The 17,978-nt window shown below is 62.0% G+C and overlaps 2 protein-coding genes across 2 annotated transcripts; one reads left to right on the top strand and one right to left on the bottom strand.

Annotated features, from left to right (window-relative positions):
* Positions 1 to 3,119: 3,119 nt before the first annotated feature.
* On the bottom strand, positions 3,120 to 5,829 carry LOC119711213 (TMF-regulated nuclear protein 1-like). Its single transcript, XM_038161122.1, has one exon. It carries the CDS (start codon positions 5,747 to 5,749, stop codon positions 5,264 to 5,266), a length of 486 nt encoding a protein of 161 aa, XP_038017050.1. The 5' UTR covers positions 5,750 to 5,829; the 3' UTR covers positions 3,120 to 5,263.
* Positions 5,830 to 9,848: 4,019 nt separating this feature from the next.
* On the top strand, positions 9,849 to 15,930 carry LOC119711206 (keratinocyte differentiation factor 1-like). Its single transcript, XM_038161113.1, has 4 exons — positions 9,849 to 10,750; positions 12,680 to 13,790; positions 14,603 to 14,677; positions 15,278 to 15,930. The coding sequence occupies exons 2-4, from the start codon at positions 12,698 to 12,700 to the stop codon at positions 15,358 to 15,360; spliced, it is 1,251 nt and encodes a 416-aa protein (XP_038017041.1). The 5' UTR covers positions 9,849 to 10,750; positions 12,680 to 12,697; the 3' UTR covers positions 15,361 to 15,930.
* The last annotated feature ends 2,048 nt before the right edge of the window (positions 15,931 to 17,978 follow it).

Raw genomic sequence — 17,978 nt, 5'->3', positions numbered from 1 at the left:
TTGCAGGGCAAAACAACCCGATTGCTGGGGTTTAACGAGATCAGTGACTCAAAGAGCTTTAGCGGGGAAGGGAGAAGTGGACCAAGAGGAGCTTAACACAGCGAGGCGGGCACGGGGCAGCCAGGTGCCGCGGGAATGGCTCCCGAGGCTCGGGGCGGGAAGGGGCGAAGCAGAGCCCGGGGGGCAATTCCCACCCTCCGGGGCTCTCTGGGGCTGGGATCGCCGCTCGGAGGAGGAAGGGCTGGAGCGGGGCCGGCGGGACCAGCGGGACCAGGGGGACCGGGACCAACGGGACCAGGGGGACCGGGACCAGCGGGACCAGGGGGATCGGGACCAGCGGGACCAGGGGGACCGGGACCAACGGGACCAGGGAGACCGGGACCAGCGGGACCAGGGGGACCGGGACCAGAGGGACCGGGACCAGCGGGACCAGGGGGACCGGGACCAGCGGGACCAGGGGGACCGGGACCAACGGGACCAGGGGGACCGGGACCAGCGGGACCAGGGGGATCGGGACCAGCGGGACCAGGGGGACCGGGACCAACGGGACCAGGGGGACCGGGACCAGCGGGACCAGCGGGACCGGGGCTGCTCCGGCGGCTCCCGCAGCGCCCTCTCGTGACCGCAGCGGGGACAGCCTCGGCTCCTGCCGCTGTCCCCTGTCTCTTGTCCCCTGTCCCTTGTCCCGTCCCCTGTGCCCTTCGCCCTGTCCCCTGTCCCCATCAGTCTGGCACCGTCCCTGTCCGACCCTCTCCATCACCCTCGCCCCGTCCCTTCACTGCCCTTCATCACATTTGCACCAACCCTGTCCCCTCTCCATCTCCCCCCCTCCCTCTCCCCTCTGCATCACTCTTGTACCATCTCTATCCCTCTTCTGTCACCCCTCCAATGTCCCTGTCCCCCCTCTATCACCCTCCCACCATCTGTGTCATCCCCTCCACCCGTCTCTCACCATCCCTGTCTCCTCTCCATCACCGTCCCACATTCCCTGCCTCCCCCCTCTGTCACACCAGCCTCCGGAGCCGCTCCCGCCCCGGGCAGTGTCTGTCCCTGCCCGTGGGTGCCTGTGCCCCTCTCCCCCTCACACCAACTCCCTCCACCGGGCCCAGCCCGCAGGAATAATCAGCAGAAAGGGGAGAAGCCAGGCTTAGGCATTAACACGCCGCATTAATTTCATTTTTCCCAGAAAGTCTGTAACAGGGTAATCCCATAAACCCAACAAGTGTGGGTGCTGTTATGTAACACGGGAGCTGGGCTCGTGGGAATCCCTCTGCTGCCCAGCCTGGGGCTGTCCTGGCGCGTGGAGGGGCCTGGCTGCTGTCCTCTGCTGCCGCTGCTCTGTGCTTGTCCCCCCGGGCGGGCCCAGGACCCCCGGCAGTGACGGTGCCAGCTGGGATTCCCTGCAGGATGTGCTGGCTGCTCCCGCCGGGGAATGCAGCTCCGGGCCAGCTTCCCTTCCCTTTCCGCTCCTCTTCCTGAGACTCTCACTCCAGCATCAGCCTGGGGAGCTGCTCCAGTGCGAAATCCACAGCCACAGCTGCCCTCCCCTCGCTGGTGCGGCTCAGCTGCCCTGTCTGCCCCTCGTGCCGGGCACGGGCACATCCCGGTCCCCAGGAGATGGAGAGGGATGCGCTCCTGCCTTTCCCCATCCTTTGAACTCCTGGCGTTGGCATTCCCTGGGTGCCGGGGCAGACAGGGACCCTCACTCCAGCCCTTTGCAGGGTGCTGAGGAGCCTTGGGCTCTCCCTGCCCTTCCACCACCCCTCCCGTGCTCACGGACTGCATCAGCCTCCTGGTCCTGGAGGAAAACGGGAATGAGTGGGAGAATTGTAATGGATGTCATGCTCCAGCTGAAGATCCTCCAGGAATACAAAGCGGGATGAGACTGTATCCTTGCTGAGACTGAAGGGCGGGGAGCAACCAGCACACAGAGGGATTTTTAATGATTTTGGCCTTCCTGGTTTGATGGAGTTGATTTATTATGCATTTAAGGTCGTTCCCTGCGTTTCCTCTAAGTCGGTTCCACTCTAATCAGGTCAAAAGCTGATTTGCAAATAATCACCACGGAAAGGGAAAAAAAATCAAGGGATTTAAGGCCAAGCTGTGCATTCCATACTATTAATTGAAAGCTAGGAGAGATAATGTGTCTCTTCTCCTGGCTGAGACCCCTAAGCTGCTCTTAGCAGCCAGCTCTGCTCTCGGCTCTGGGAATCACCTTCCGGCTGGGATTACACACGGGAAAATCTCCCCAGCCCTGGGCAGGGAAAGGGCAGGAGCTGGGGAGCCTCAGAGGTGTCAGAGCATTCCCAGCTCTGCACCGGGCAGCACAAAACCAGGAGCTGCTGGAAACCTGGGATTAAAGGGGAAAAGGCAGAGCTCTTGAGCGTGGGGCTGCAAGGGCAGGATGGGAGCTTGGATGTCCCTGCCACCTATTTTCTGCCAATATTTGTGTGCAAGCTGTGCCCTCTTTGTCACCCAAGTTCGCCGTGTTTGTTCTTTGTGTGAGTTTTTCAGGACAGACCATGTCTGTAGTCATATACAAATATATTTCTATATATCTATACAGGGGTATCCTGCTGCAGGAATTCTGAACAGATTCCTCCACATCTCCCCACACACTCAGAGGAGGGAAGAGGTTGATAATCAGAGCAATCCACTCTGCTATTAATTACGTGCCATTACCAGGGCTTATTTGCTAATCCCCATTCTAATCACCCTCCCGGTTACATTTCAACCAGCACTCCAGGACACGGCACGAAATGAATAAAATATATATCAAAGTTTATTCTGGAGCACGGGCAGCACAGCGCAGCCAGGTTACACAACAGACCTGCTGTCACACCAGCGGAGGCGCAGCACATTCGGGCGTCAGAGAAATCACCCACCCCAGCCCAGACCCGGGCCTGGGGCTTTCAATTTAAATAAATAAATAAATAAATAAATAAACAAATAAATAAATAGCAGGGAGTCCGTGAAATCTCCCCCCCCACCCCCACCCCAGCCCAGCCCAAGCCCGGGGTTTTGGTTTTTTAAATTTAAATAAATTAATTAATAAATAGCAGGAGGTCAGTGAAATTTCCCACCCCCACCCCCGCCCAAGCCCGGGGTTTTGGTTTTTAAAATTTAAATAAAGAAATAACAGGGGGTCAGTGAAATCTCCCCCCACCCCTGCCCAAGCCCGGGGTTTTGGTATTTTAAATTTAAATAAAGAAATAGCGGAGGGACTTAGTTTTTCCGCGGGATTCATGCAGCTTCTGGGGAGCGCCACTGCGGCAGCTTGGCACGGCGGAGCGGGACGGTCACCCTGGGCTGGCGGCGGGGACGGAGCAGGAGCGGGATGGGGACCTCGCCAGCCGAACCGCGGCGACTCCCGGCGGGGACGGGCCGGTTCCGTGCGCTCCGAGCCGGTTCCGTGCGCTCCGAGCCGGTTCCGTGCGCGCCGAGCGTCCGTCCTGAGGCCGGCTCAGGCTGGGGGACAGCGACGGGGACAGCGACACCAGGGCCCTGCACGGGCTTTCAGTCCGGAGAGAGATCCTTCATCCCGGACAGAGATCCTTCATCCCGGAGCGGGATCCTTCATCCCGCAGGGGGATCCTTCATCCCGCAGGGGGATCCTTCATCCCGGAGGGGGATCCTTCATCCCGAGCCCATCTCCGCCTCCTCGTGCCTTCCTGCCAGCCCGCAGCCACGGCTCTGCCCCCAGGTGACATTGGGTGTCCCCAAGGACGCTGCTGGAAGCGCCGGGAGCCTTCGGTGTCCCCGCGCGGCTGGGTCAGTCACGGAGCAGTCCCGGGCTCCGCTCGCTGCGGGTGAGCGGTGCCGGCCGATCCCGAGCCCCGGGCCCGTCCCGCTCTGTCCCGAGCCCCCCCGGGGGGCTGGAGCTGCGGTGGCCCCGAGCCCCTCGACCCTCCGCCGAGGCTTGCAGGGGCACGCCGGGGCTGCCCGTGCGAGTCACAGTCCCAGCAGTGTCCCAAGGGCTGGGGTCCCCTCCCGGGGGCCGAGGGGCTCAGGCGGGGAAGGGGCCCTGCCCCAGAACCTGCTGCCTTCAGAGCGGGCTGGGGGTGCTGGCGGCAGCTTTCTCCATAAACACCCCCAAACCTGGCAAGATCCCCCAGGGATCCCAGACTCCGAAGGGTCTCCCAGGCCCGGGGAGGTTACCAGAACCTGCTGGGTCCCCCAGTATCACTGTGTCCCCCCAGTCTCACTGTGTCCCCCCAGTCTGCTGGTTCACTGCACACCCCGGACCCTGACCCCGCAGGGCACCCAGGGATGCTGTCCCCACCAAATCCCGCAGGGCACCCCAAGGTCCCCAGACCCTGCTGGGTCCCCTGGAGTGCCCGAATACCACAAGGTCCCCCATGGAACCCCAAATACCTCAAAGTCTTCCCCCATCAGACCCCTCGGGCCACTGCTGGGGTCCCAGACCCTGCTGGGTACCCCCACCCCACAGAGTCCCCAGGACCCTGCAGCATCTCCCTGGCACCCTCAAGGATGCTTAAGCCCTCCCAGCCCACTGGGTCCCATCCCAGTGGATCCCTCAGACCACCTCCAAGACATGTCCCCAGACCTCCCCCACCCTGCAGGATCCCTCTGGGACCCCCAAATCCATTGGGATCCAGCCCATTGGATTGCCCAGACCCTGCTGGGTCTCCCCACCCCATAGGGTCCCCCGGACCCTTCACACTCGGCAGAATTCAGCTATAACCCTCCAACCCACCAGTTCCAAACCAACCAGACATCTCTAAAGGAGCCCAGACCCCCCTGGGTTACCCCACACCAGGTGGTCCCCCAGATCCCGCAGGGTCCCCTTGGCCCCTCACACTCACCAAGGTGCCTCCGACCCCAGGACTCCCCAACCCACCAGGTCCCGTCCCTTCAGACTCCCCAGGACTCCCTGAACCACCCCAGGCCCTACAGGACCCCCACAGCACTGGCTCCCTCAGTGAGCCCACCAAGGTGTCCTTTCAGAGCCCCCAAACCCCTGGATCCCCAAGATCAAACCCCTCCGAGCACCCCAGAGCCCTCCATCTCCCCAAACCTCCCGCATCCCCACCACTTACACTCCCCAAAACCCTCTGAAGGACCGCATCCCCCCCACCACGGGGTCCCCCAGATCCTGCAGGCTCCCCCAGACCCACCAAGGCATCCCCCACTTCCAGAACCCCCTGATCCCCACCCATCCGACCCCCCCGGGTACCCCGGAGCCCCGCAGCCCCCCGGCAGCCCCGCAGCCCCCCGGCAGCCCCGCAGCCCCGCCGCCCCCCTAGGCGGAGGCGCGGCCGGCGGCGGGCAGGCGGCGCACGGGGGTGCCGGCGGCGGCCCCGCGGCTCCGTGCGGGGGCCCAGGGCACGCAGCTGCGGAGAGCGCGGGCGGCGGCGAGCAGCGCCCCGGGCCGGGGCCGCGGGCGGCGGCGCAGCCCCTTCTGCAGCCGCTGGCTCTGGGCGGCCAGGGCGAGCTGCGCCTGGGCCACGCCGGCCCCGAGGCGGCCCAGGGTCTCGGCGCGGGCGGCCAGGCGCAGCTCGGCGTGCAGCAGCGCGCAGTGCACCTGCCGCACCCGCCCCTCCAGCTCGGCCGCCGCCCGCCGCCGCCCCTCGGCCGCCACCAGCCTCCGCCGCGCCGCCGCCAGCTCCACCGCGCCCGGGCCGCCGCTCTTGCCGTCGCCGCCGCCGCCGCCGCCGCCGCGGGACGGGCGCTGCGCGTCGCCGCCGGTGGGGCTCGGAGGGGCCGGTGCCGCCGCCGCCGCAGCCATGGGAGCGGGAGCGGCGGCGGAGGGATGCGGCGGGGATATATAGCCCGGGGGCGGTGCTGGCGGCGGGGCTCGGCCCCGGCGGGGGCGGCTCCGGGACGGGCTCCGCACCGGCACGGGGGAAGGGGGTGGGGGACACGCGAGCCCGGACCGGGACGGCGCAGCCCGGGGCTCGGTATGGCCGGCACTGCACCGGCACCGGACTCGGCGCGGCACCGGCGCGGGACCGCTATGGGCTCGATGCTACACCGGGCTCGGTGCCAGCATTGACGGGAGCCCGGGCTCGGTACGGTACAGCCCTGGCCCGGTATGGCACCGTCAGGGCTCCGGGCTCGGTGCCAGTCCCGGGCACCGGGGCTCGGTACAGCTCGGCACGGCGCCGGCCCCGGGGCGTTAGTGGTGCTGGAAAAACGCCCTCCCTTGGAGGGGCCGGTGGGAAATGCGGAGCTGGGGATGGGTGGGATCGCTGGGAAAGGCCGAGAAGGTCACCGCGGGGTCATTGGGAAGGTGGCCTGGCAGGGGCTGTCCCCGGCACAGGGGCGTCCTTGGTCGTGCGGCTGTCGCAGCATCATCGCTGTCATTGTCCTTCACACGGCATTAATAAAGCTGGGAGTGGGCTGGCGGGGCAGGGGGCTGCAGCAGGAGGTGCCACTGCCACCCCGCTCCCCCCAGAGCCTGGTTTTGGGGTTCCTGCTGCTGGAATGTCATGCTGTTGGATGTCACGCTGCATCTGCGTGCTGCTGCGTGGGTCTCACAGCGGAGCAGCGGAGATGACAGAAACCAGGTGTCAAGGTTTCATCCCACCCCCAGACTGGAATAAAAGCCTAAGCCAAAAACAAAACCCAGCCTAAATCTGTTTCAGGCAGAGCCGCATCCAGGCCTTCAGTGGATGTCGCCCACGGGGCTGGTGACATTTTTGCTTCCCTTACCTTAGGAGGGAAAAAAACCCCATCTCTTGTGCTTTGCATCACATTCCTGCTCCTGCCAGGCTGCCACACGTCTGCCAGGCACCGGAGCAGCGTCAGCGGCTGCTGCGTCACTGCTCCGGCCCCCGCGGCCGGCCCGTCCCATCCCATCCCATCCCATCCCATCCCCCGGCCCGGCTGGAGCGCGGCCGCAGCGCTGCCGGGGCTCCGCTGGCTGCTCTGCACGCTGGGGGCAAGCCGGAGGCCGGGCTGAGCCGTCACCTGTCGGATAGAAATCCGCTCGAGATGGGGTGTGGGAGTTGAGGGGGGCTGCTCCGCCGCGGGGTTAAAGCTCTTTCTGCGCTTCCTCTGCCCCCTGCCCAAAAACCTGCGGGGACGGGCAGGAATTTATCAGAGCATCCTCCTCTCTCGGTTTTTTTTTGCTCTGATCTGGTGGAACTGGACCCTCAAGGGTCCCCCCTAAAGGGGAAAGGGCCGGGGTGGGTCCTGCCCTGAGCTTCCCCCGTTCCCCCAAATGAAACCGCGGGGTCTCAGAGGTTGGAGGGAGCTCAGGAGGCGCCTGCTCCGTCATTGCCTGCCCAGAAAACAATCGCTTCTTTGGGTCACCCCCCATGTCTGTGCTGCCTGACGCCTTCCCAGCCCCAGTCCCTGCTCCAGGGAGAGAAAAGGACGTGGAAAGGGGGAGCAGCTGTGCCTGGACGTGAGTTCGAGAAGGTGAGCTGGGGACGCTGGGCAGTGAGGCTGAGCCCCCCGAGCAGCCGCGTCCCCAGGCTGTCCCAGCAGCGAGGACAGAGTCTGGTAAAGGCAAATCGTAGAAAAAGACAAGAAATGTCCCTGCCCTGAGGCCAGGCACAGCCTGAGTCCCCAGAACCCCCCGGCACTGCAGGATTCCTGCTCGGGCTGTGGAGCTGTTAATGATTTAGCAGAGGAGGCTGCAATTAGCAGCGCTCAGAATAAACCTCGGTGATACGAAAGCCCGGTGAGAGCTTTCTTCTCCTTTTGTTCTCCCTTTGTTCTCCCTTCCCTGGCGGTGCCGCTCTGCCGAGGCACAGGCACCGGGACGGGACACCGGGACGGGACACCGGGAAGGGACACCGGGACGGGACACCGGGACGGGACACCGGGAAGGGACACCGGGACGGGAGACCGAGACAGGACACCGGGACGGGACACCGGGAAGGGACACCGGGAAGGGACACCGGGACGTGGTCCCGCCTGTGTCCTGCGGCCAGCGCAGCCCCCGGCATTCCCCCGGGACACGGGCATTAGGGATGCAGGAGGACGGAGCCGAGGGATGTGCAGCGGCCTCCGTAAAGCCCCGCGCTGGGATGTGCTCCAGAAAAGCCGAGCCTTATTACCGGCAGCAATAATTAATGTCGGTGCCCTCCCTCCCAGCCTCTCCCCGGGTTTTTTCCCGGGTGTCCCAGTTACCAGGGCAGGAGGCGCTGCTCTTTCGTCCTGGCAGTTTTAGGGAAGGAATCGTGCATCAGGATCTCAGGTTTAACCCCAGGACTCCCGGGCTGACCCAGCTCCCTGTCCCACCGTCCTCTTGGAACGCGGCAGCAGCCTCAGTGCCCGATGCCATTCCAGCAGGGGCATTCCCTCCCTGCTGCCGCTTCCCGGGGGTTCCTTTCCTTTCCTCCGAGCCTCCGGGGCAGGATCCCACCCCAGGAGAGAGTCACCAGCTCTCTGGGATAGGGACACTTCGGGACAGGGATCCTCGGGGGTGGGAACACTGATCGGGCCCGGCAGCGATCCCTGGCACCCGCACCTGGCACCGGGGGCTGCTCTGGGGCACACACCCCCGGGGCCAAGGCTCGGCTGCTCTGCCCCGCCCGGGGGGCCCGGGGTTCGTGACATGGCTTGAGCCCGGGTTTGTGCTGGGTTTACGCCGGGTTGGTGCTGGGTTTGTGCCCAGGTTGGTGCCGGGTTTGTGCCCAGGTTGGTGCCGGGTTTGTGCCCAGGTTGGTGCTGGGTTTGTGCCCAGGTTGGTGCCGGGTTTGTGCCCAGGTTGGTGCTGGGTTTGTGCCGGGTTTGTGCCAGGTTTGTGCCCGGGTTTGGACCGGGGTTTGTGCCCGGGTTTGTGCTGGGTTTACGCCAGGTTTGTGCCCGGGTTTGTGCCCGGGTTTGTGCCGGGTTTGGACCGGGGTTTGTGCCGGGTTTGGACCGGGGTTTGTGCCCGGGTTTGTGCTGGGTTTATGCCAGGTTTGTGCCCGGGTTTGTGCCCGGGTTTGTGCCGGGTTTGGACCGGGGTTTGTGCCCGGGTTTGTGCTGGGTTTACGCCAGGTTTGTGCCCGGGTTTGTGCCCGGGTTTGTGCCGGGTTTGGACCGGGGTTTGTACCCGGGTTTGTACTCGGGTTTGTGCCGGGTTTGTACTGGGGGTTCTGCCGGGTTTGTGCCGGGTTTGTACCCAGGTTTGCCCGGGTTTGTGCTGTGTTTGTACCGGGATTTGTGCCTGGGTTTGTGCCAGGTTTGTACCCGGGTTTGTGCCGGGTTTGTGCCGGGTTTGTACCCGGGTTTGTACCCGGGTTCGTGCCCGGCCCCGTGCCCGGCCCGGCCCAGCTTCGCCCGCCGCGCTCTGCTGTCCCTCGGCGCGGCCCGTCCGGGTCACGTGGCGCACCTGGCCCAGGTGAGGCGGGGCCGGACGCGCTCCCGGCTCGCAGGTAACGAGAGCCCGGCCCGACCGACCGCGGCCCGACCGACCGACCGACCGACCCGACCGACCCCGGCCCCGGCCCCGGCCCCGGCCCCGGCCCCGGCAGCAGCCCCGGGCCCGGCCCCACCGCGCCGCCGCCGCCCGGCGCTTCCCGGCCCGGCCCGGCCCGGGGGGCAGCCGCAGGCCGCGACCGGCACGGAGCGAGGCACGGAGGGAGCGAGGGAGGCAGGGAGGGAGCGAGGCACGGAGGGAGCGAGGGAGGCAGGGAGGGAAGGAGGCACGGAGGGAGCGAGGGAGGCAGGGAGGGGAGCGAGGCAGGCACGGAGGGAGGCAGGCACGGAGGGCAGCTCCGTCGCCCCGCACCGGGCTCCCCTCGGCCCCGGGCTGCACCCGCCTCGGCGCCGTCCCGCTCCCCGGCCCCGGGAGCCCCGGCGGGGCCAGCCCCAGCCCCAGCCCCATCGCCTGTGCTCCGTGTCCCCGCGCTGTCCCTTCCCCGCCGCCCGGCCCGGGGCGAGGCTGGTGGCGGTCGGAGCTCTCCCGGGGGTTCTGGGGTCGGCTCTGCTTCCCAGGGCTGGAAAGGGAGTGGGGGGCGCGGGGGGAGCTGTGCAGAGCAGGGCAGGCGGGGATGGGTCTGCTCCTGCTGCTCCTGCTGCTGCTGCTGCTGCCAGCTTCTCCTCTCCCCAAAAATCCCCCGCCTGGAGGGCGTGCTGGGGGCCCCAGGTAGGCACAGGGAGCTCTGTTTGGTGCCCAGGTGGGTCTCCCCTTTTCCTTCCCTTTCATTTGGGAGGGAAAAGGGTCAAGCTTTGTTTGCCTGCCCCGTGGTGGAGCCCTGGTTGTCGGCTGGAACGGGGTGGGTGTTTAGGGCCGGGGGCACGGGAGGGTTTGGCAAGAGGCAGTCCCTCGGGCAGGTTGTTGGTGTCCCAGAGAGCTGCCAGAGGGATGCTGGGTCCCCAGGGATGCACAGGGACGATGCTGGGTCCACATTTACCCCGGGTCTGGGTCTCCATCCCCCCTGACAGCAGAGCAGGAGCTTAACAGGGGACTTCCAGCTTCTGGCAAGGCTCCTTAGGACACTTCCCAGCTGTGGGTGCTTCCACAGAGCTCAGAGGAGCTGCATCAGCGTGTAAATCCTGCCTCCTGAATTCAGGAGACGTTCCCTAGCTGCAGCAACACCAGCAGCGTGCTTGTTGCTGGATGTGATGTTGTTCAGGAGGTCCACAACTTAACTGAGCTTTTTTAAAACTTTCCAGGGAAATCCCGCCCTCTGAACAATGAAGATCTTAGACCCTGGCTAACTCTGAGTCCTGCAAACCCCGTGTGGATCCTTCCTGGCTCCCCTGGAGCAGATGCTGAGGCTCTCTGGAGGGGCCTGCAGTCACTCACAGTGCCTGTGTGAGAGCAGAGGGAGCTCCCAGCCACCGTGTGAGTAACATTTGCATGTGGCTTTTGGTCTGAGCGTTTATTTATGGCTGGGGCTTTGGTCCAGCCCGTTCCTGTGCTGGGGGAGCTGCTGGATGAGGAGCTCTGTCCTGTCTGTGCTCCTGAGGAGCTTTTCCGTGTGGCCCAGAGGTCCCAGGGTGTGAGCTGTGATGGGAATGGGCCAGCCCGGAGGTGTCTGACCCCTGTGCCTGCAGGTCTCCTCCTCGGAGCTGAGGTGATGCTCCTCTCTGTCCCAGGTGCTCTGAGATCTCAGAAAGGTGGCTGTTGGTCTGTAAAGGAGTGCTGCTGTTGGGCCTCTCAGCGAGGCCTTGGAATGAAAGAAACATCCCAGTAAGCAGTTCCCAGTTCAGCTCAGATGTTTTCATCTCACTTCATAGTTTTTTTCAGTCTGTTTTTACGTTCTGAACTGCATTACAAAAACGAGGAAGTTGAGGGGAATAACCCCTGACTTTTCTGAAGTGAAAGCAGTCAGAACTCTGCAGCGATGCTGAGGTGAGGGAGCTCTGCCTGCTCTGCTCTGGAATTGGAGCATCTGGGGCTTTTCATTTTGCATATTGCCCAGGAATGTGCAAAGGGAGCTCCCGGGATGAATTTTCATAAGGTCACAGAGCCAAGATGTTCCTGGAAAGCAGTGGTGTGCTGTAAGTGCCTGGCTTTCAGTCTGGGCCTGTTTCTTTGTGGGGAAAATGTGACTCTTGGTTTAAGAACCAGGGAGAAAGAGGCAGTGCTCTAACAAGGCCTGACAGATTTATTTATTCATGCTTGAGGTGCCCTATAGAAAGTCCAAAGTAAAACAACAAGCACAGCCCTACAACGCTCACACTATGGCTGGGCTCTCACTGCTTATTAATTACCCTAATTAGTATGTGAAAGGATCTCTTGGAGGTGCAAGCAGCGTTAGCCAAGGAGCCTGGAAACCATGGAGAATTCCAGGACCCACCACAGCCTGGGATAAAGGCAGAGCAGGAGTGGAGAGTGACAGCCCTGGCCTGACTTTCCTCACACCACTCCAAGCCGAGCTTTAATAACAAAAAGATTAAAAGCAGGGAGAATCAGCGTGCCAGAGTGTGAAGGCTGGCTCTGAGCAGGGAGAGCGTGAGAGGGCTCACTGTGGAGCAGTTCCCTCCTGCCTGCAGGCCTGTGGGAGCTGTGCTGGCACACACGGCTCCGGGGCTTCTGTTTCTGGAGGGTTTGTAAAGGTTTTGTTCCCATGAGGGGTGATTTGAGACCGACTTGTTGACAAGGTCTTTTCCTTAATCCAGATGAAGACGTTGGGTTTTCATAGGGAAGTCTTTGACATCGCCCGACCTTAGCATGACTGGCAAAAATCATTAGTGTTGGTAATGCTGTCATTGCTAAATCCTCTGAATTGGAGTAGCAGCAAATAACGTGGAGCTGGAATTGGCAGCTTGCATAATGATGGATTGCTTGTCATCTCCTCCTGGGCACACTTGTTTTGAAATGGATAAGTGCTGTCAGGGCCCAGCCTAATCCTGAGGAATGCAAGACAAAGGGAAGTTGTTTAAAAAAAGATACTTTCCCTTTGGAGCCTGTCAGTGCCTCCACCTCCAGCTGAGCTGCTCCTGCCTTGCTCTGGAGCTGACTCCTCTTCCAGCTGCCTGGAGGAGACTCTTCTGAAGGTTGCAGGGATTTTGATGTCTGCAAATAGCCCTTTCAAAGCATCTCTCTTCTGATGAGAGCATCTACCCAAAGGAAGCAGCAAGGCTGGGGTGGTGGGAGACCCCCGGAACGCGTGCCCAAGCGAGAGCAGCACGAGTCCTGGCACAGAATATCCTGTAAATCATTGCAGTGCAATCTCTGGCTGTCAGATCCCTCTGTGCTGATGGGCAGCTGGCTGAGGTGGGGCCGGTGCTGGTGGATTGCTCTGATTTGACCCCCTGTGCCCCGCAGGTGCCCGAGAGCCGAGCCATGCTGGGCCGGAGGAGCCGCCTGCCCCCCGAGCTGAGCGGCGCCCGGCAGCGGGAGCAGCCCTGCCCGGAGGCCGTGCCCCTGCGGGCCCGGGCAGCCAGGGACAGCAGGGACACGGATGTCAGCCTGGAGGTGTTCAGTGGCTCCACGCCCGAGATCAAAGCCGGCCGCGGCCGAGCGCAGCAGATGCGGGACAGGAAAGGGCGCAAGGCCGAGCTCAAGGACCCCAACGGCCGAGAGGCAGAGACCATCACCTTCATCTCCGGGACAGCAGAGGCTCCCCCAAACCAGAGCCTTTGCTGCTCCTCCCTGTCTCAGGCCTGGAACACGTACAAGGCTGTTTTCTGTTGCATAGTGACATGTGGGGGCTGCTTCCAGGACTGCAGTGTCTGCATTCCCTACCCGGGGCCCGCCGAGACCTCCACGGATGATGGGAAGAACGGAGACTACAACGGGCGGCTGCCAAACAGCCCCGCCAACACCTCTCCTGCTGAGAAGAACGGGAACCAGATCAAAAAGTCCAGCATGGGCAGCAGTTTCAGTTACCCAGACGTGAAGCTGAAGGGCATCCCTGTCTATCCAAACAGGAACACCAACCACCACCCGGAATCTGATTCCTGCTGCAAGGAGCTGCTGGAGAAGCCCTTCAGGAACAGCATAGAAAAGCCACCGCTCCCCAGCAGCCACCGGAGCTCGGAGGAGTACTATTCCTTCCACGAGTCCGACGTGGACATCAGCGAGCTGAACGGCTCCATGTCCAGCCGGCAGATCGACGTCCTGATCTTCAAGAAGCTCACCGAGCTCTTCAGCGTCCACCAGATCGACGAGCTGGCCAAGTGCACCTCGGACACCGTCTTCCTGGAGAAGACCAACAAGATCTCGGACCTCATCAACAGCATAACTCAGGACTACAACCTGGACGAGCAGGACGCCGAGTGCCGGCTGGTGCGGGGCATCATCCGCATCAGCACGCGCAAGAGCCGCGTGCGGCCCCACATCTCCCTGCCCGCCAGCCAGGAGAAATCCAGCCGGGGCACGGCGCCCGACAGCGGCAACGAGACCATGCTGGAGTCCATGGTCATCAGCCAGGACGGTACGGGGGGTGCCGGGGGTCCCCGGGGGCTGCAGGAGGGCTGTGTCACCAACGCCGCGGAGGCGTGGCGCTGGAAGCTGCTCTGCCCCCAGTGGGCTTGCTCTGCTGGGGTGTGTGAGTGCAGAGCTCTGCTTCTCACCCTCCTCCCTGTGCTGTGGCTTTCTCGAGCCTGTCTTTCCTTGCCCGTGAGGTTTGTGCTGAGCAATAGATGGGTTTGTGCTGCTGCTGCTGCTCCTGCCTGTGCTCATCTAAGGGAGGCAGGACAACGGTGAGTCAAACTGAACTGGTAGGACCAGACGAGCTGCTCGTGCCCGAGGATGTCCAGTTACTCAGCTGGCTCTCTCCCATGTGCTGCCTGGCTCATGCCACCCTTAGACTCCGGTGGCAGTGTGTCCTCAGAGCCCAGAGCTCCTCCACACAGTGCATGTCCCTGCAAAGAGCAGGGAAGGGCTGTTCCACAGCACCAGAGCTTCTGCTTCTTCCTCCTTGTGGCAGCAGCCTCGAGCGTCTGAGCTCCAGAGCAGCTTAGAACAGAGCTTGTCGTAGAAAAACCTTGAAAAGCTGAGTGTGGGGGCAAGGAGATATCCAGAAGTACCAGAGGAAACCGTGTGGGTGTTGTGCTTCCCAGATTAGCAGAGAGGCTGCTCCTGGGATTTAAGGACACAGCTCAGACTACCCGGACCATGGCGGAAGCAGTGGGAAGAATCAGACTCAGCCTGTCCTGCTCCCTGAGGGTGTTCCCTGATCCCTAGTGCTGAGTCATGCTTTGCACCCTCCTCTCCCGTCTCAGGCCCTCTTGGTTTGCTTTGCAGAGCTGGCCGTGCAGATCTCGGAGGAGACCCCGGCGGATGTGATGGCCCGGAACATGAGGCGGCACAGCAGCGCAGGTAACGCCCCTGGCCGGGCCCGCCTGCAGGGGAGAGCCCTGAGCCCGCCCCGCTCCGTGTCCTCGCCCTCCTCAAAGGCTGAGCCCGCCCTGCTCCTCAGGTCCCCTCAGTTCTCCTGGGCTTTGGGAGTGATGGAGCTCGGACGCTGCCTGGCTTGGGGGATCTTTCTGAAAAGGGTGAAATCCAAGCGTGGCACGTTGCCTGTCCTTGCACAGGACCTGACTGAGAGCTGTCAGTCTCTCTGTGCCCTGACCAAGTCTGGGGCTGCATTTGGGGTGTGACAGGCAGAGGGCACAGCTGGGTGAGACTGGGAACAAAAGGAGCTGTGCAGAAGGGAAGCAGCAGGAGTGACGGGCTGCCCCGGGCTCTGTCCTCCCAAAGAGCAGCCCAGGGCTACAAGACAAGTTTCCTCCTGCACAGCAGCTCTGTCCTGGGAGATGGCTGCAATGCAGGCAGGGCTGTTCCCCGCCGTGGCTCTGTGTGGCTTTCTCCTCCCTCATGGTACACAAAGCCTTTTGTGGCAGCTGCTTCCCCAGTGCCAGGCTGCTGTGCTTCCCCTGGGCTAATGGCAGCGTCTCTCCTCTTCTCTTTCCTCCCAAGGCTCTCCAACCAGCAGAGATTCCTCCTTCCAGGACACAGAGACTGACTCGTCCGGGGCTCCTCTGCTCCAGGTGTACTGTTAAAGGACCCGAGCTGCAGGGAGGCATTCCAGGCCTTTGCTGCAGTCACAATCCTGCTCCTTCCATGTGGAGTGTGCTGTGCCACGTTGGATTTTTTTTCCCCAGTCTACCCTGATCCTTATTGAAGCCAGATTCGTCCTGCTCTCTGAACTTCAGTGGATATTTTGGTTTTTTTGGACAATCAAGGAAGCGAACTGCGGAGCTGATGAACTTGGGAGGTGGAATGTGTGCTCAGGGAGGAGAGGATGGACAAGGAAGTAGCAGGGAACCCGTGCCTCTGTGATTTCTGTAAATCACATTTAGCTCCAGCAGCCTGTGGCTCGGCCCTTTCCCTGCTTAGAGGACCTGTTGGACAGTTCTGCTTCCTGCCATTGCCTGAGTGGACTTGCACAGGGAGTAACTGTGGTGTCCCTGTGCTGGTGCTGAGGTGCAGGCTGAGATCCTGCTCTGCAGGGACCCAAATCTCTGTTTAAAGTGCCTGTCTTGGTCCCACCAACCCAAAGTCTCCTACCCGTGGTGTTTCCAGTGGCCAGATCTGCCTTCCCTGCTGAGCCTTGGTGCCACCTCCTGCTGCCTGAGGAGCAGATTCAGGCTTCTGGGGTTCATTTCATGTGTGGCCTCTTGGCCCATCTCCTGGTTCAGGTCAGTGCTGGGGGCTGGGGTGGCTGCTGGGCTGCCCCTGCCTGAGCAGAGCGTGGGGATCAGCTCTGCTGGGGTCCAGGAGCACACACTGCCCTGCTGCCAGCAGCTCTGCTCCCTCCTCTCTCCAGGCTTCCCCTGGGAGAGCCTGGAGCAGGGCTGTGGCAGGTGAGGGGAGCACTGATTCACTCCTGACTTGCTGTGCTTCACAACTGGGCTGTTTGACTCCTCTGCCAAAAAATCCCTTCAATCCCTTGGTTTGCCTGGAAAGGAAAGGCTCCTGAGTGTCAGCAGAGGTTTGTGGGGCACTGCTGGTCCCTGCCTTTCCCTGTGGGCACTCAGCAGCTTGTCCTTCCCTTGGCTGCTCTCTGGCAGGCAGTGGAGCCAGGAGATGGGCACTGCTGTCCCGAGGGCTCAGTGCCAGCTGACCCGGGGGCTGCAGCAGGGGGAAGCTGCATCTGTGGTGTTGGTTGTTTATCACAAAGCAAACACGTCAAGCCGTGGGACCTGTTTGGAGCTTTGGGTGCCCTTGGACATGAACAGAAAACGCTTCATTGAATTTACCAGCCATGGGATAAACACACCCACTGGATTTTGGGGAGAGGGAAGCCCAAATAGGCCCTGGGCTTCGGTGTGGACCATGGTTTTGTGCCTTAGATGAACTGAAATGTGCCTGAGTTGAACTGAAATGTGCCTTTATTTTATAGCTTGTGATTGCTCTTCAGAGGTTTGGGCAGGGAGGAAGGATTTCGTTCCTCTCACGAGCTCTCAGGCTTCTTTAAAAGGCCAAAGCCCTTTGAAATGGACAGTTCCAGTCCCTGCTAGAGCCCGTTGCTGTAAACCACTGGCTGTTTCCAGAGTGAGCTTCCAGGAATCAGGGGCATTACTGAGACACTGACAGAGATGTTTCAAAGAAGAAGGGAAGGGACTGAGCCTTGGATTTGGCTTCCCCTCCCTGCTTTGTGTTTCGAGCTGTTGGTTGATGAGAAATCGAGTTTATGCAAGGAGAAGACTCGAAGCAAGGCCAGGCTGGGACTCCCAGGGGAGCTGTGTGAGGTCACCTCCTTCCAAATGCTGCCCGTCCTGAGGGACCTGCTTGGCTTCTGCTTCTCCTGGGTTTGTACTCTGCTGTTTGGACAAGGTCCCTCAAAGCTGTGCGCTGCGGTGTCGCGTGGCTCGCGCTGACACAGCTCCGTGGGCTGTGCTGGAGACCAGGGTGAGCTGGGAGCGCTGGTACGCAGCAGGTACGTGTTTGTAGTGCCTAGTCTGGCTGTGAAGAGTGAGCATGAGGGGATTAGACCAGCAGAAAAAAGCCCAAGCCCCCCGAAAACTCACTAAGAGGAAGACTGTCAACTCGATGGTCCCTGAAGCTGGTTCACCTGTGGTGTCTTACGGGATTCTTTTGCACTCATTTGCCCTAAATGTTCTGGTTTGGTGTTTTTTATAAAGTAAAAGTTGTGCTCTTTACTGTGCTGTGACTTTCACGTTCCTGTTTGCATCAGCTTGGGGATCCCGGGGTGGGGGGTGCACAGAGGGTGGCGATTCCTGCACTCCCAGAGGGACACGGACATTTTCATCCATTTGGTAGCTCCGGGGGGATCCTGAATGCCAGGCTGGTGTCTGGATGCAAATGAAGGAGCCTCTGGGGAAGTGTTCGTTGTCCTGCAGGGAAACCTGGACCTTCCCTGGGCGTGATGCTGGAACTGAGCTCTGGAAAAGCTGAGCCTGGGGGGGAGAATTCCCAGCTGGTCCCTGTGATGTCACCAGCTCATGGCAGCAGATGTGGGGTTTGCTGCACAGGATCAGCTCAGGGAGGGAGGGTGGCCCAGCCTCTGACCCTGGGACTGGAAGGACCAGTTCTGCACTCCCCAATTTCAGCACAAACCTGCAGGGCTCCGTTCCTGGCCGCTGACCTTCCCTCACCCTCCTGGGGCAGGGGCTTGGCAGGAGCCTGGGGGCACAGGACCAGGGGCACAGGACCA

This window comes from Motacilla alba, chromosome 23 (genome assembly GCF_015832195.1).
Source record: "Motacilla alba alba isolate MOTALB_02 chromosome 23, Motacilla_alba_V1.0_pri, whole genome shotgun sequence".
Classification (NCBI taxonomy): Eukaryota; Metazoa; Chordata; class Aves; order Passeriformes; family Motacillidae; genus Motacilla; species Motacilla alba.
This window is presented reverse-complemented; position numbering and strand designations above follow the sequence as displayed.

What these genes read in the sequence shown, in the direction of transcription:
- LOC119711206 (XM_038161113.1), top strand. Translation starts at nt 12,698, where the DNA reads ATGCTGGGCCGGAGGAGCCGCCTGCCCCCCGAGCTGAGCGGCGCCCGG. An exon ending in CATGGTCATCAGCCAGGACG is followed by an intron (nt 13,791 to 14,602) that starts GTACGGGGGGTG and finishes TTTGCTTTGCAG; the next exon opens with AGCTGGCCGTGCAGATCTCG. An exon ending in GAGGCGGCACAGCAGCGCAG is followed by an intron (nt 14,678 to 15,277) that starts GTAACGCCCCTG and finishes TTTCCTCCCAAG; the next exon opens with GCTCTCCAACCAGCAGAGAT.
- LOC119711213 (XM_038161122.1), bottom strand. Translation starts at nt 5,749, where the DNA reads ATGGCTGCGGCGGCGGCGGCACCGGCCCCTCCGAGCCCCACCGGCGGC.